Raw genomic sequence first — 15,675 nt, forward strand, 5'->3', positions numbered from 1 at the left:
TGGGGCGGTCATTGTTTTCTGAAGGCAGTTCTTCTGGGCCACCTTGGTAGTTTTCTCAAGAGGATTGCTATAAAAGCCCAAGTTTGGCCTCACCCAACTCTCTCTGGCTCCTGGTTCAAGGTGTGGCTGCTTGTCCCAATGTGAACTCCCACAATTGCTGTACACTGCCCTCACCAAAGACTAAACCTATGGGGTCTGCCTGATTTTGGACTTTGAACCTCCTAAACTGGGAGCTAAATAAACCTCTTCTTCATATGTAGCCTGTGTCGTGTATTTTGTTTTAGTGATGCAAAGCTGAATAATGCAGCATCATATTAGCAACTTAATATTTTTCACATCAAATTTTGTTTTGTTCATCCTCATAGCTACTAAATTATAAGCCACTGTTATTTTTCTCCTTGAAACATTGCTGTGGCTTCCTCACTGATCTTGACTCTGACATAGCAGCCCACATATGTTTTCTCTGATCCCCAGTCTACCTAACACTAGACAAAGTTAAATTTAAAAATGCAAATGCTAGCAATAATACATTAAAACCTTTAAATGACCTTTAATTGTGTCTACTAAAGTACAAATTCCTTAAATGGTCTACAAATCCTGGAGAGATTTGGTTTCTGCCTATCTTCCTAGATTTGTCTCATTGTTGTTTCTTATCCTCCTAAGACTCTGCTCCATTTTCATTTTTTTGTTATATTGTGACTTTCCCATTACCTATCTAATACTCTCCAAGGCTTGAATGAGCTCTATGAAAGCAGAAGAGCATTTAAATTACTACTTCATCCACAGCATCTAACACAGGACCTGAAACAGTGGGCACTAAAATTGTTTTCTGAATAATGCCAGAGTAGATCAGTCAGCTTAGCTCATATGTTCATATATACATACACACACACTCATATACACTTTGGGTAATAACTAGCGCTAGCCAGTTCTGTCACCTGCTCCTCCCACCAGCTGCCTCTCTGAATCACAAAGTCTAGCTGCAACAGAAAACAGGCTATGATTGAAAGGTGTGAGGAGTAGTTGAGAATCTTCTCAACTATGAACTAATTGACAATCATGTTTGCTTCTGAATTCACCTGACCTTTTTCTTGGTGTAAAGTGACCACTGGAAGAGAAGACTCAAAAATATGCCTTCCATGGGCTGGGGTTGTAGCTCTGTAGTGGAGTGCTTGCACATATGAGGCACTGGGTTCAATCCTCAGCACCATATAAAAATGAGTAAACAAAAGAAAGGTATTATGTCCATCTACAACTAAAAAAAAATTTTTTAAATATACTTTCCATTGTATGGGAGATATATATATCTCAATATAAGCTGTTACAAACACAAAAGAGATAGCTTTGGTCTATTGAATTACTTCTCAATGCACTTCCTTGGTGAGGAAGATGGAAGAGAGAGTCAATTTTATGTCAGGCCGAATCCTGCTACTAATTTATGCTTCCCTTTGAGCAAATTTTTTCTCCCTCCATTCCCTACATCTATATTGATAATTTTATTAAATTAAGGATCTTTCTAGTTGTAAATTTCAATCATTCTTATGCCCCAGACCTCGGGGACTTTCTGAGCCAAGATCTCCAAAAGGAACCTTCTACCTCCCTGAGCATGTATACAATGGTAGGGAATAGCGAGGACTATGCTGAGGACCACTATTTTATGGAGGACAGCTTTGGGTCTAGGCTGGTATATCAGATGGAGACAACCAAGGCCAGTTCCAACTCAGTGATTTATCAGTGGTCAAGCCAATCCTGAAGATCTGGTTCAAAGTCTGTGCTCTAACCCAGAACATGTGTTTCTTGGAATCTGGGTCTAGATCCATGTCGACTTAAATCATGCTGATCTACCCGCCTTTTGTTCACTCTCCTTGACTTGGTTGCAGTGAGAAGAGAAATGCCTCTTAGAACACTCTCTGAAGTGCCTACCTATGGCTAAGTAGAAGTAAAATGTAAATGATTACAGGATGGGAACAAGAAAAGACAGGACAAAGAGAAGGCAAGAGATATCATATCCCAGCTCTGTGGCTTTGGATTATATTTTATCCCTTCCTAGCCCCAATCTTGGTTCCCTAGGCATAAAGATACCAATTTTAGAGGGTCGCTTTAGGAATTAGATGAAATTACTTTATATTCAAAGATATGAAAAATTGTGCTCTATATGTGTAATAAGAATTGTAATGCATTTCACTGTTGTGTATTTAAAAGAATAAAATCAATTTAAAAAAGAGAGAGATGTGGGGATTGAAGGGAGAGAGCAATGTACACTGAAAAAAAAAAAGAATGAGATGAAATTTTATATGTGAAGTGCCAATATACCTCCTGGAATGTAGCTCTTGGTACAGGGCATCTGAACTGGAATTTGTAGACCATTTAAGGAATTTGTACTTTAGTAGAAGCAATTAATCATTTAAAGGTTTTACGTATTATTTGCACCTCCGCTCCCCATCTGTCATCATGGGGAGGTGTAAAGCACATGGACTGTGGGGCCGGACAGTCCTAGAATGGAATCCTGCCTCTGCCTATTATCAGAAACATGGCCATAAGCAAATGAGTTTCCTTTTTGGAAGACAGAGCTTAATCTAGGCTTTATAGGGTTACGGAGATGATATGTGATTAATTGACCCTTCATAGGAACTCAAACATGTGAGTCATTGTTGCCCTTTCCTCTGTCACCTCCTACACACACACACACACACACACACACACACAGAGAACATACCCTACCTATTCTTCTTAAACAATATAAACTTGATATTCAGCTGCACAAACATACTCCCCTGGGCCTTGCTGCTGTGCTCCAGATTATGCTATCTGATAATATTACTTTCTATTCCCACCTCCAGGTTCCGGCAGGGCAAATTCACAAACTGGCAGATTAGACTGGGATGTGTGGCCAGTGGAGGACTAATGGTAAAAATACTAATATGAATAGTGATCATCATTGGTTTAATTATGTCTCACAGTGACAATAAATGATAATAGTAATAATAATTATCATTTCCTGAGCATTTATTATATGCCAGGTTCAGGGATAATGACTCTGCAAACATTGTTTCCTGTTATGGATTGGATGTGAGGTGTCCCCCTCAAAGCTCATGTGTGAGGGCAATGCAAAAAGTTTTAGAGGAGAAGTGATTGGTTTATAAGAGCCTAATCCAATCAGTGAATTAATCCCCTGAAAGAGATTAACTGAGTGGTAACTGAAGACAGGTACAGTGTGGTTGGATGAGGTGGGTTCTGGAGTCATGGCCTTGGGGTATAAATTTTATATCTGGTGATTGGACTGTCTCTGTCTCTGTCTCTCTCTCTCTCTCTCCCTCCCCCCCCCCCCCTTCCTGGTCATTATTCGAGACATTTCCCTCTGCCACACTCTTCCATCATGATGTTCAGCCTCACCTGGAGGCCCAAGGAATGGAACCAGCTGTCTGCGGATTAAGACCTTTGAAACTGTGAGTCCCCAAATAAACTTTTCTCCTCTACAATTTTTTTGGTTGAGTCTTTGGTCACAGAAGCAAAAAACTGAATAAAACATTCCCTTTAATTCTCATGACAGTACTGCAAAAGAAGCATTTATGCTAATTTTAAAGATAAAGAAATTGAGACTCAGAGAATCAAAATGGCTTGACCTAAGTCACACCTCTGGCAAATGGGACAAATGTCTCACAAACAACTTGATGTTTGTTGTTACTGATTGAGACTTAGGCCTTTGGTAAGGAGAGGGCACCAATGAGTACCATTGACTCACTTGTGTTGAGCTCCTGCAACAGACCAGTTAATCCAGCACAGGAGCTCATGTTGTCTTCATAGCAACCTGTGAGGTCCTGAGGCTTTTACCAGCTGTTCCTCTGTACTTCCTGGACTGGGCCATTGTTTTTACTTAATTTGCATCTGGAGATTCAACCTTTCCTGTTTGTGACATTTCTCAGCAATGCACAGAGGCAATGGAAGTTTCTCTAATGATCTAGGAAACTTAGGCATGGGGACATTCAAAGTTCTATCAGAGAAGCCAGTAGCATTCCTCTGGACAACATGAGGGGATCTAGGTGCTACTATTCCTAACTGGTCGAAGACTTCTCTGCATTCCTCAAGGGTGCCAGGCCTCCCTCCACATCCAGTTTTACATCTGAGACACCTTTGCCTGGAATGTCCTTCCTCCCCACCTCCCTCAATGGCCAATGCCCACTTACTCTCTAGGGCTCTGCTTAGACAGCTTTTCCTCCAGGCCATCTTAGCCACCGTAGATGGGCCAGGGGTCTGTGTCTCAGCCTTGCCCCTTCCTTTATCACCCACCATGTACGTACGCACACCTTACTCTTTATTTGGTCATCACATTAGCAAAAGGATCCTTCTTAGGATCTGTGCCTGGGTTTTCCCATTTGAGCTTTTAGAGAGCAGGGACCCTGTCTTGCTTACTTGTCACTTAGCACTTCATACAGCACCTGGCAGATACTAGGGGCTCAAAGCGCCACGATGGAATGATGGGGCAGTGAGAAAGCACCAAGAAATGCCACAAAGGGTGGAGGAAGAAAGGAAAGTACCCTTGTGGTGGCATCTCAGAGGACTGCTGAGGAGGGAGGCCGCTCTCGGGTTGGCTGAACCTACTGCGAGTGACCCAGGGAAGAGCAAACCTTCAATGTGCGTGTCTGTCTCTCTAGACCACTTTGCTCTCATGAAGGGGCTAAAGTCAGAGAGGCACCAAAAGCTGCACACTCACGTCCAGGGAAATCCCGCATTCTTAGTGCAAGACCTGCTGACAGAGAAACATCCTACCTAAACCCTGCTCCCTGGTCCCTACATCTCATGCCTGAAACTGGAACTGGGACAAGCAAAAGAGTGTGTTTTGGCTCCAGTTTGAAGGAAATCAGGGTAACTAGTTTTCAAGTGTCGTCTCTTTTTGTTTTCCTTAAGGAGGAAGACAATGGGAACAGTCTTCAGTGTTTCAGGTGATGATGGTGATGATAATGATGATGATGATGATGATGATGATGATGATGATGAGTGTGTGTGTGTGTACACGTGTGCATGCTCTGTGCACGCATGCACATACACATGCATGTGCACAGACATGCACATATATCTCCTAAATAAGAAAACAGGCAGTCTGCCAACCAATGACTATCATCTGTGAGTATGTGGTGGGGTAGGGGCAGAGGGACTGGCAACCGGGAGTCTGAATTTGTTCAAGTGTTTAGGAGGGTGAAGACAAAAATTACTTCTAGCTGTTATACTAAATTTCTTCCTTCTCAACTGCAATTTCTAATATTACAGAAACTGTCCTCAACTTTACCATCTGTAGAATAGCAACAAATAACCTAGACAGGAACAGAAAACACTTTACATATGACTCATCCCTTCTTATTCTCACCCCCATGACAGTTATCACTAAGCAATCACACCATCCTTTTCCATAGAGCCTGGCCCTGGCTCACAACATCTTTCAACACAGTCCTCTGGGTAATCACTACCATTTGCTCATAATGGTACAAAGAGAAATGCAGACCTGGCTTGGTGATTGTTGAGGCCTCTTCCAGCTCTGGCTTAGGGTTTGGTTTTACCTCAGAATGCTTCCTCTGAGCTAAGATTTGGAAGCAAGCTGTGCAGAGGGGTATTGGTGAGTAAAGAGAATATTTCCACACCTGCCCAAGCTGTGATCTAAACTCCGAGTGTTAGCTTTCTTCACTTCTTTTAACTATGATAAGAGAAACAGAACAAGAGAGCAAATGGTTCCCTTGGGTTTGATGCCAATATCTAAAAAGTCCTCTGAGGCTGCTGTGGTTTAGTTGGATGAACACCGACTTCATGATTAAAGCAGCCTGGGTTCAAATCCCTACTCTGCCAAGTTCCCTGGTGTGAACTCCGACAAGTCACCTCACCCTTCTGAGCCTTAGTTTCCTCAAGTGTGAAATGCAGATGCCAACACCCACCTTGCAGACTTGTTGTAAGGAGTAAATTGGATGAAATAATGTACACGAAAGTGCTTTGTGAGATGTGCTGCACCAAGCACATGCGAAGGATTATTATTCTTGGTGTGCACCAATAGGAAAAAGACTAGGGTGTTCCGTTCCAGATGGACTCAATCTAAACCGGGGAACAAATGCTTTTTTTGGTAATTTCATCTTGTGGAAATGGCAATCTCATGGGCCTATTTGTGTTTAATGAACCACATCCTGTATCATCTTTTTGCATGGTTCTGAGAAGAAATAAGTTGGCTCTCTCCTCTGGCATGCTGCAGACTACAAAGTGTCCAGCTTGTATTTAACCTCCTCCAGTCTCCCTGTTTTCTCCAAGAAAAAGCTTGCCCCAGAGCTAGACTGATCCTACAATTAGCTACCCACAAGCTAAAGTGAAAGGGGAGAGGAAAGGGAATGCATTCAACTCCCATCACCAGGCTGATCCCCAGGACTGTGTCCAGGTTGAGATTTTCAACCCCGCATGTTGCAGTTAAGGAATCTGAGGCTCAGAGATGACTGTCTTAAGGTCATGCCACAAGGACATGGAGAGGCCAGGCCTCTCAGATCTTCATCAAAGTGCTTCTATACATGAGTAACCTTTATCAGTCTTTAAGTCAGAGAATGCTCCAGGGCTACAAAAAAAAGCTATGAAAACTTTCAGTGCTCAATAAAACACAAATGCTGACATATAACATTTTATCTATAATAGTAAGACACGCGTGACCCTTCCAGGCCCATTCATTCATTCAATAAATATTACTACAGGGAATCTACATGCCAGGCAAGAGCTAAGGATGATGCTATAATGGTGAGACAAGAATAATGGTCCCTGTCTTCATGTAGCTTCTAGTGAGGTAACAGAGATAAACTCGAACTAATGAATGAATGAATGACACAAGGTTATGTGCAACACAGGCCAAGTTGTAGGACTGCAACTGTCCCTTGTTCTAAAATCTGAAAGAAGGTTGGTAAAACTGAAAAGCAGATAGCAGGGGGCACAGGAGGCTGAAGAGGTTGGGTAGGGACCAGTCAGACCTGACCGGGCCTTGAAGCCATGGGAATGAATTTGGAAATTATCTTCAGTGTCAAGGCACCCAGGCATGGTGACAAGCACTAAGGAAGAGCCCAGAAGGGTTCTCCATTTCAGACACAGTCTTCACAGTTAATCTGATGTGGTCACTTGACTGGGCTATGGAAGCTCAGACTTTTGTTCAAATATTCTCCCAGGTGTGTCTGTGAGGGTGATTTTGGGTGAGATTAACATTTAAATCATTAGACTATGTAAGGCAGATTGCCCTCCTTTATGAGAGTGGGCTTCCTACAGTTAAGTTTGAAGGCCTGAGCAGGACAATGAGGCTGACCCCTCCCACATAAAGAGGAATTCCTCCTTCCTGACCTCTTGGGCTGGGAGAGTGCTCTTCCATGGCCTTCACTCTCCAACTGAAACATCAGCTCTTCTGGAACCTCAAGCCTGCCAGTCTTCAGACTGCAACTGACCAGATCTTCTGGTTCTCAGACCTTTGAACTCAAGACCTGAACTATGCCGTCAGTTCTCCTGGGCCTCCAACTTGTCTTTGATAGATCGTGAGACTTCTCAGACTTCATAATTGTGTAAGCAATTTATTATTATAAGTCTACACCTATACTGATTTACCTGTTTCTCTCACTATTTCTGTGGAGCCCTAATACATGTCTTCAGAGCCGCTGTGTCCTTTGGATTGATGGGGACCATGAGTGCTTCAGTGAGGAGCTCACAGTGGAGTCCCCAGAAGCTGTGATGGTGACTTGGGATGTGGTGGCAGCCATGCGATGGAAAGAAGTGGGCAAATTCCAAAGGTATTTGGGGATTCCAACTGACTTGGGATGGAAATGGGGAGGAGTCAGAGAGAGGGAGGGTCTGAGAAGGATCTGAGGTTTCTGGTTCTGCTCTAGACAGACAATGGTGCTTTAACTGGAACACTAGAAAAGTGTTAGGCTGTGCGGGGTGGAGTTTGGGCAGGCAGGGGAGATGGTGGGATGACAAATGTCAGAGAACAGCTTGAAACTGGAGGTATAGAGGTCAGCTCTATAGGGGTGGCAATAGAGCATGATGGATTCTCACAGGGACAGCCCAGGAAGAGGGCCCTCTAGGACAGGCTTCCTGTAGATCAGCATTTACTGGATCCACAGAGGAGGATGAGCCTGCAGAGGAGACAGGCAGCAAAGGAGGGAGGTGGGAACCCAGGGAGCCTTGGTTCCACAGAAGCACAGAAGTGTCTAAGGCTAGAAGCAGGCAACTCTCAAATGCTACCAAAAGGTCAAGCAAGATGGGAAGTAAAAACTGCCCCCAGGTTATTAAATCACTGGGGAAGTCAACGAGCACCCTGCAGGTCTCAGATCCTGAGAACAAGTCCTTTCATGTCTGTTGCTGTCTTTGAAGCAAGTTCCCCCAGGGAATGGAAAGCTCCAGAGAGTACCCGGCTCACATCTGCCCCTTGGCCACACCTGTCTGCACAAGAGGAGGTGACATTTGACTACATCTCTCCTTTCTTCTCTCCGCACTGCAACCCCCTAATCTGTCTTTCAAACAGCCAAAAACTCCTTAAAAAAAAGCAGTCTAAGAATGTTTCACCTGACATTCAAAAGTGCATTGTAATTCAAATGGAAATGCAAAAATACATTCCCTCTCGGACAGTCTTGGAAAATTATGATAGAGATAAAACCCCTTTTAAAAGTGATGACAGGTATTTATCTGGGGGACATCTCTTTATCATGGATCCTCCCAATCAAAACTCGAGAGCAGTGCAAGCTTCACCCAGAGAATGCCCTTTCCCAGGCCTGGCATGCTGTGCACTAGGAAAAGGAATGTTAACTGTGTAAATTCCTGTGCTTCTAGACTGTCTTTATTCCTCCATTACTCTTTCTGGGTTCTGATTTGCCTTTGTGTATATCTCTCTATTTTTCATCTCTTCTTCACTCTCCTTGCCTGTCTCAGCCTGCCCCGCCCCCCCCCACACACACACAATTCCTAATTCCTTCACATACACACACCTGTCACCTTATGGAGTCATTTTCTCCATGAAATAAGAGGCAGCTAAACATTAAGAAACCTAATCATCTGATCATTTATGTACCCATCACTCTCTTCCCCAAGTAGAAAACTAAAGATGGCCAAAATCACAGATCCCTTTCAATACTTCTTGAGTCCAACTCCACAGTTCTCTCACTTCACAAGTGTAGTTAAATTCTCTGAGGCCATCCTCGCCCACTATGATTTAAAGCTCTTATATCAAGGTCACAGCTAGGCAGAGTATGATATTATCAAGCCAAAGCACAAAAAGGAGTCTCAATCAGGAGAAAGGTAACTTTCCAAAATATAGAACTATCAAGAGCATAACAGCATACGGTGCAAGTCTTACCCTAGGGCAGGACACTGGGCACTTCACATGGTGCTTGGGGAGTGTCTTGGCAGGTTGAACAGCCTCCATGCCCTCAGGGCTGGGACCTGGAGCATCCAGGGATGACTTCAGCCACTCTGCCTGGCTCCTGAGGCCCACCCTCTCCTGGATTAGGTCAGCTTCCACTTTATTGAGCTATCCAGTGCTCCAGACCCCCCAGGACTAGTGGAAAGCCCAGAGTCTCCACCTAATAATAGAAAACTCCTCCTGCTTGCTTGAATCTTTCTAGTCATTCCTGGCATGCCTGAGATGCCCTATGGAATGAGCATCAGAAACTAGACGTCTATATTCTAACTTTTAATTTTTCTCTATTACAGAGAAGGAAATTCACAGATTATGGACCACCATACCCCCTTCTGTATCCAGAACAGATACCACAATGGATCTGAGCTCTTTTCTCAAGGATCCAAATGACCTCCACCCAGTGGTCTAGACAAGCCACTCTCCAGCGAAAGCTCAGGCCAAAACATAATAAGGACTAGGTGTCCTACTGTGTATCAGCTCCTTCCCTCTTCCCAGTTGTCTACCAATGCGTTTTAAGAACCTGTAAGGTAAAATGATGACCTGCTGAAAGAATGAAGTAGGCTGGTGATGAACGACTCAGTAGGTAAGATGTAAGAGCCTACGTCTTACCTACTGAGAAGCCCAACACCCACCAGGTGCACAGAGAGGAAACACTTGAGAAATGCTCGGTGAACCAAAGAACAAATGAATAAATATGAATTTTTCTTTCTCCTATGGAATGCACACTTAGAAGCCCTTAAGGGAATGAGAGGAAAATCTCTCATGGGACATATTTTAATCAGGCACATTCACCCATTTCCCTCGGCTTTCTAGTAGTTTCCATTGGCTGTCTCTGCATCATAATAGCAGCCAGGGGCCCATCATTAGTAAATCTGGAAATCTGGGACATTTGTTCCCAGTATTGAGGGATGCTGGGTCTATGGGGAAGGAAGCTCTGGGCTCGGGTTGGGATCCAACCTCCAGCTCCCTCATTGATGAACCTGATGACAAGGAAAGCCCCTTCTCTTCTCTGAGCCCCAGGTCTCCCCTCTACGAAGGAAGTATATTACTTACATATAAAAATATGTCATGAGAAAACCCTTTATTCTGGAAATTAAAATGTACTAATAAAATTTTTTTTTTTAAAATGAAGGCATAAGCACTCTTGCCCTCTTTGATGTGGGGGCAGATGGAAGAATCACAGGAAGGCCATCTTTTAACTGTAGAGGGCCAAACAGATCTCTAAGATGATTTTCCATGCCCTATTTGGCCTGTTTTCCCCAGACCAACTCTTCCAAGGTTAGTGCTTCCAGTCAAAGAGAAACTACTGTTTAAGGTTCAGATTTCATGGATTTTAAAGAGTCTTAGCATCCTTCTACCCCCCACTGTCTATTGAGTCGAAAAGACATTTGCAGAGACCGTCCCTTCCAGGGGCATATATAATTCACAGGGAGAAGAGAGGGCTGGGGTCATACATTATTAGAAAGGGCTGGGTCCATAGCTAGGATCCTCAGCCAACGCTCATGATTTTTCTTTTAAGCTACCATTTTTCACACACCTACTCTGGGTCAGGCATTTTATCTGTGTTATCTCAGTTCATTCTCCCAAAAGCCATGCAAAGGAATTATCATTCCTCATTTCACACACGAGGAAAATGAAATTAGAAGTCACTTTGCCCAAAGGTCATCTGGCAGGTGTGGAAGAAGGGGGCTCAGACGTGAACCCCCAGCTGCCCCACTTTGGCACCTCACTCCACTCTTCTTCCCAAAGCTCCAGAATTATCAGCTCCAACCTCACATTTCATCCCAGTCTGGGTCCCACTGTTTAGCAGATATTTATGACACATAACTGATGAGTTAGGAGAGAAGGGACACTGATTGTCTCCGGGTCAAAGGGTTCTTCCAGTTCTGCAGAGGAAAATTCCATTTCTCACCTCCTCACTTCCTAGCATCACTCTCGACAACAAAAAATAAAGACGAGTGCCTGATGTACCATCTAGGTGAAGATGGAGAGGACAATGGTCAAGGTGGTTTTGAGGTATCCTTGTATGCCTCTTGGGATTAATTACAGATCATGGAAGGAATAAAGGTGCTTTTGCAGTCTAGTAGACCAGAGAGGGAAAGCCACAACACCATGTGAACCCAGAACGTTTATGGCAAAGCCAGGCCATGAAGGAGGACCTCCAGCTACCATTTCAGCATTCTTCCCACCCCTTCTCCCATCTTACTTGTGACAATTCCATCTAGCCACTATATAAGAAATGGAATTTTCTAGAATGAGAAAGTCTAAGCCCTGGAAACAACCAAGGATGGAGATGTAGTGAAATTTAGCATAGAGAGTGTCCCAGGCCCTGAATGTGGCATGAAGCAAATTAGCTCAGTGGCCACTGTGAGCGAAGGTTTTTATAAACATAACCTAATTGTATTACTTCGAAGTCCTGAAGCTTATTGCCCTGCTTAATGATGTGTCACATTATTTATAGGGTAGCGCAATGAGACTTCTATTGATTTAATGCACTTCCTTAAAGACTGTCATTGTCACAGCCATAAAACCGAGCTATTCCCAGACAACTCAATTATGTCCCCTTGCCTATAAACCACCCGTGCCCCACACAGTTGCACACGGGCAGCAAGCAAGAGAGCAAGCTTGACTGGGGATGTGAAGCTCCCAAGGCGAAAGGGAAGGTTCTGGAGATGGCAAAGACAGGTGGACAAGGGCTTCATCCATTCAGGAATGTACAGAAGCCAAGAAGCAGTATAAAGGGGTCTGAATATCCTCCTGGGCAGATGAGTGGAATGGTGTGATCTGAAGTAAGTTTCCTGCTCTCTTACAGCCTTAATTTCCCCCATGCAAAACTGGAGTGCTGAGCCCACTGAGACCTTTAAGTTCCCTTTAGCGTTCATATTCTGTGGTTTTATGAGTTGAGACTGATTTAGTTCTTGGAGACAGGGTGGCTGATCCCCACGCAGAAGTTGCAACATGAGGGTGTAGCATCATTCCTCATTGTTTCCAATTAGCTGATGCTAACAGTACTAATTACAATATGAAGCACTTCAGTATAGTCAGAAGAGGGAAAGGACGAGGGCTTTTGCAGCCAGCTCGGGGGTTCTGGTACTGCCCCTACTTATTAGCTCTGCGTCCTTGGGCTCTTGACTTGCATGTCAGAGATTCAACTTCTCACGTGTGAAATATGGAGGGATGAATATATTGATCTGTTAAAACACATATATCCACATTTTCAATGTGTCTAATTTTCTCAAAATGCTATTCCAAAAATCACTCTCCCCTTTGATGTGGGAAGTGGACAAGAATAGCTAATTAGGGTCCCATTTCATAGGAAGGGAAAATTGAGCTGGGGAGGGGACAACGTCCACAAAGTGAATGGCAGAAACTAGTCTCTGCTCCTGGTCTGGGGAGTTCTAGGTCTGATAATAGTTGAAAATCTGAGGGAAAGATCTGATGATCCTCCATGGAGAGAGACTTGAATGGGTCCTCCTGGATGTGGTCTCTTCCAGAGGACTTGGAGCCCCTCCTGGGTTCTCCCAAGAAGCCCAGAGAGAGGAAGGTGTCAAGGAGATTCCACGCTTATTCCCTGCTCTGAGCCCCAGCCGTTGTTTGAAGGAGAAAGATTGATAACAGGGTCTGCAGAAGTCAGGACTGATGCAGCCCAGAACGTCAACTTGGCGCTTCAGAAAATGCCTGAACTGTAAGAATCCTGAAAACATCACCTACCTCTGCCCGTGATGAAAGTGACGCCCAGAGAGGGACAAGGACTTGCCTTACACACAGCTTCTATGTAGTAGAGCCAGGATTTGGACCTGGGGAAGCTCAGCGGTCTCCCCAGTCACCTTCCCTCTGCACCAGGTCAGCTGCCCCCCTCCAGCGAGCACTCCAGGCTTACCTTTCTGGTACTGGAGCCACAGCTGCTGCTGGACCTTCTTGCTGGGGAAGTGGATGATGCAAGTGAGCTCTGAGCCGTAGAGGGCCTCTGCGATGTAGTGGGAGCCGTAGTGCTGGATGAAGGACAGAAGCTCATCCCGAGTGCTCTCTTTGGTCAGGATCTTGAGGACATTGGTGAAGCCTGACGGGAAGGACAGCAATGTGTAGGTGGTCAGACTTCAGAGGAAGGTGGTCACAAATGACACAATGGCAGGGGCTCTTTCCAGCTTGGATCTGGTGCCTTACTACTGATCACAGTGGCAGCTTTCTGGCTGCATCAGTCTGAACATTCACATCATTCCCTTATATACATAGCTCTCTCAAGAGGGACACTACAGAAAAGGAGGGCCAAAACTCAGTCATCTACATGATCATAACTTTATGTATTCATTTATTTATTTGGTACCAGGTATGGATCCCAGGGCTCACTAAGTAGCTGAGCAGGGACTCGCTAAGTTGCTGAGGCTGGCTTTGAACTTGAGATCCTCCTGCCTCAGCCTCCCGAGTTGCTGGGATTGCAGGCATGCACCATGGTGCCAGGCCATAGTGGTGACTTTAATGTCACAATCAGAAAGTCAAATCTGATGTCTATTGACTGAGCAAAGAATGCATACTAGGCACACCATTAAATATATTTACCCTTTTAATCTAATTTAATCTTTGCCATAACTTCGTTATCCTTGATAACAGCCCCCATTGAGCAGATGAGCAGGTCAAACCCCAGAGATTGTAAATGACTTGTCTTGATGCTCCAGCTAGAGGAGCTGGGTGCAAACCCACTTCTGTTTACTCTCCCAAGTGTATGCACCAAATAAACTAGGGCTTGAACTGCCCACAGCTGGAGTCCTGCATCTGTATTCGCCCAGGCTCTGCATCTTCTCTGGCCATGGACCTGACCTCTGCTCTAGCTTCCCTTGCTACCTCTGCCCTGGCCTCCTGATGCAGAGGTGTCTTCTCTCTCCCTGTATTGCCACAGAGGTGCTCTATTTCTTAGTCCTTAGTCCTCAGCACCTGGAACAGGGCCTGCTCAGCAGTCACTCAGTAACAGCTGCTCTCCTTCCTCCTTCAACAGGCACGTGACCAAGCCACCTGCCAGGGATGCTCAGCAATGGGAGGCTGATTAGTGAGAACCCTTGCCACCTAGACACTGGCTGAACCCCTTGTTTCGAAACTTCTAGGGAAGTTTCAGAAAGGGGAATGTGGAGCTAAGAAAATGATACCCCCAAACATGTTGCTTTGTAGTTCAAAGAGCAGCCGGGGAGCCACCAAAGCAGGGACAGGTGTTCTCTGAGCTTTCTTATAGACCTCAATGGCTGCATCCTCTGAAAATATTTGAATGCTGCAAACTCTTTCTCCAGCTCCATCAACCCAGCGTCACTGGCACACATGGCGGGAAGGAGGCCAGAGATGACACTGCACCCAAGACTAGGCAGACTTTGTCCCAGGCTCCTGTCTATCCTTTGGGCTCTCTCATCCCCTGCAACTGCCAACTACCCCTCCTCTAGAGTTGCCTAGATCTCCCACCCACAGCCTTCCCGAGCTGCTTTCCCCACCACGGGATCAAGCACTGACCTCATCTGGGCATTCAGGTCACCTCCCAGCAGCCACAAACATGGGATTTTTGCACCAAACAGTTCATTTTTCTTATTTGTCCCAAGTGTGAGCTGGGATTTCCACCAGCCTTTTTTCCTCTGCGTACTCACTACCCCCCAAACCTACCCCCTCACATACCCGAAGTCACCTCCTGCTTCCTCCCCAGGTCAGACCCATGCTCCGAGGCCCCAGAAGTCACCCTCTCCAGGAAGCCTTTCCTCTTGGCCAGGAGCACCTCCTCCTCCCAACCCGAGCAACAGGCACCACCTGAGAGGCAGAAGCCCCGCCTCACTGACCTCTGACTCCGCACAGCCTGCTCCCTATACCCCTCCCCAACCAGGCACAGGACACCCTTCCTGGAAGACAGCAAGCACCCCAACCACCACCACTAAAAGAACAACGGATTCTGCACCACATCAAAGAGCAAGCGCCTCTCCAACACTGAAAATGAGCTTCAATTTGCCAACATTTTGATTTATAAGGGGGCTTCCAGGAGCATCGTTACTGATTAATTAAAGCAGGTACATCTTTGTAGTTCTATTAGGAACATCACAGTTATATTCACAAGTGCTAGGTGAGGGGGGGTGGGGAAAACAGAAACAGGGCTCAAAGAATGGGCGCTTGATGAGAACAACCTCTCTCCATCAACCTGTTAACTCATATGACTGGGTAATTAATACAGCAGTATTAATAATGAGATAGTTTCTGTTAAGTAATAAATAACACCTTGGAGAAGCCTTGTGGATCTTTATCCA

General features: G+C 45.0%; 1 protein-coding gene across 5 annotated transcripts in view; it reads right to left on the reverse strand.

Annotated features, from left to right (window-relative positions):
* Positions 1–15,675, reverse strand: part of Astn2 (astrotactin 2) — an 848,095-nt gene that overhangs the window by 219,127 nt on the left and 613,293 nt on the right. For all 5 annotated transcript variants that reach the window (XM_046451532.2, XM_046451529.2, XM_046451531.2 and 2 more), the window contains one exon: positions 13,290–13,469. In XM_046451532.2, the coding sequence (XP_046307488.1) occupies positions 13,290–13,469 (180 nt within the window). The remainder of the gene's footprint in view (positions 1–13,289; positions 13,470–15,675) is intronic.

The sequence above is a fragment of the Marmota monax genome, unplaced genomic scaffold (genome assembly GCF_021218885.2).
Source record: "Marmota monax isolate L192 unplaced genomic scaffold, Marmota_monax_Labrador192_F-V1.1 WCK01_AAM20220418_F8-fsc00020, whole genome shotgun sequence".
NCBI lineage: Eukaryota > Metazoa > Chordata > Mammalia > Rodentia > Sciuridae > Marmota > Marmota monax.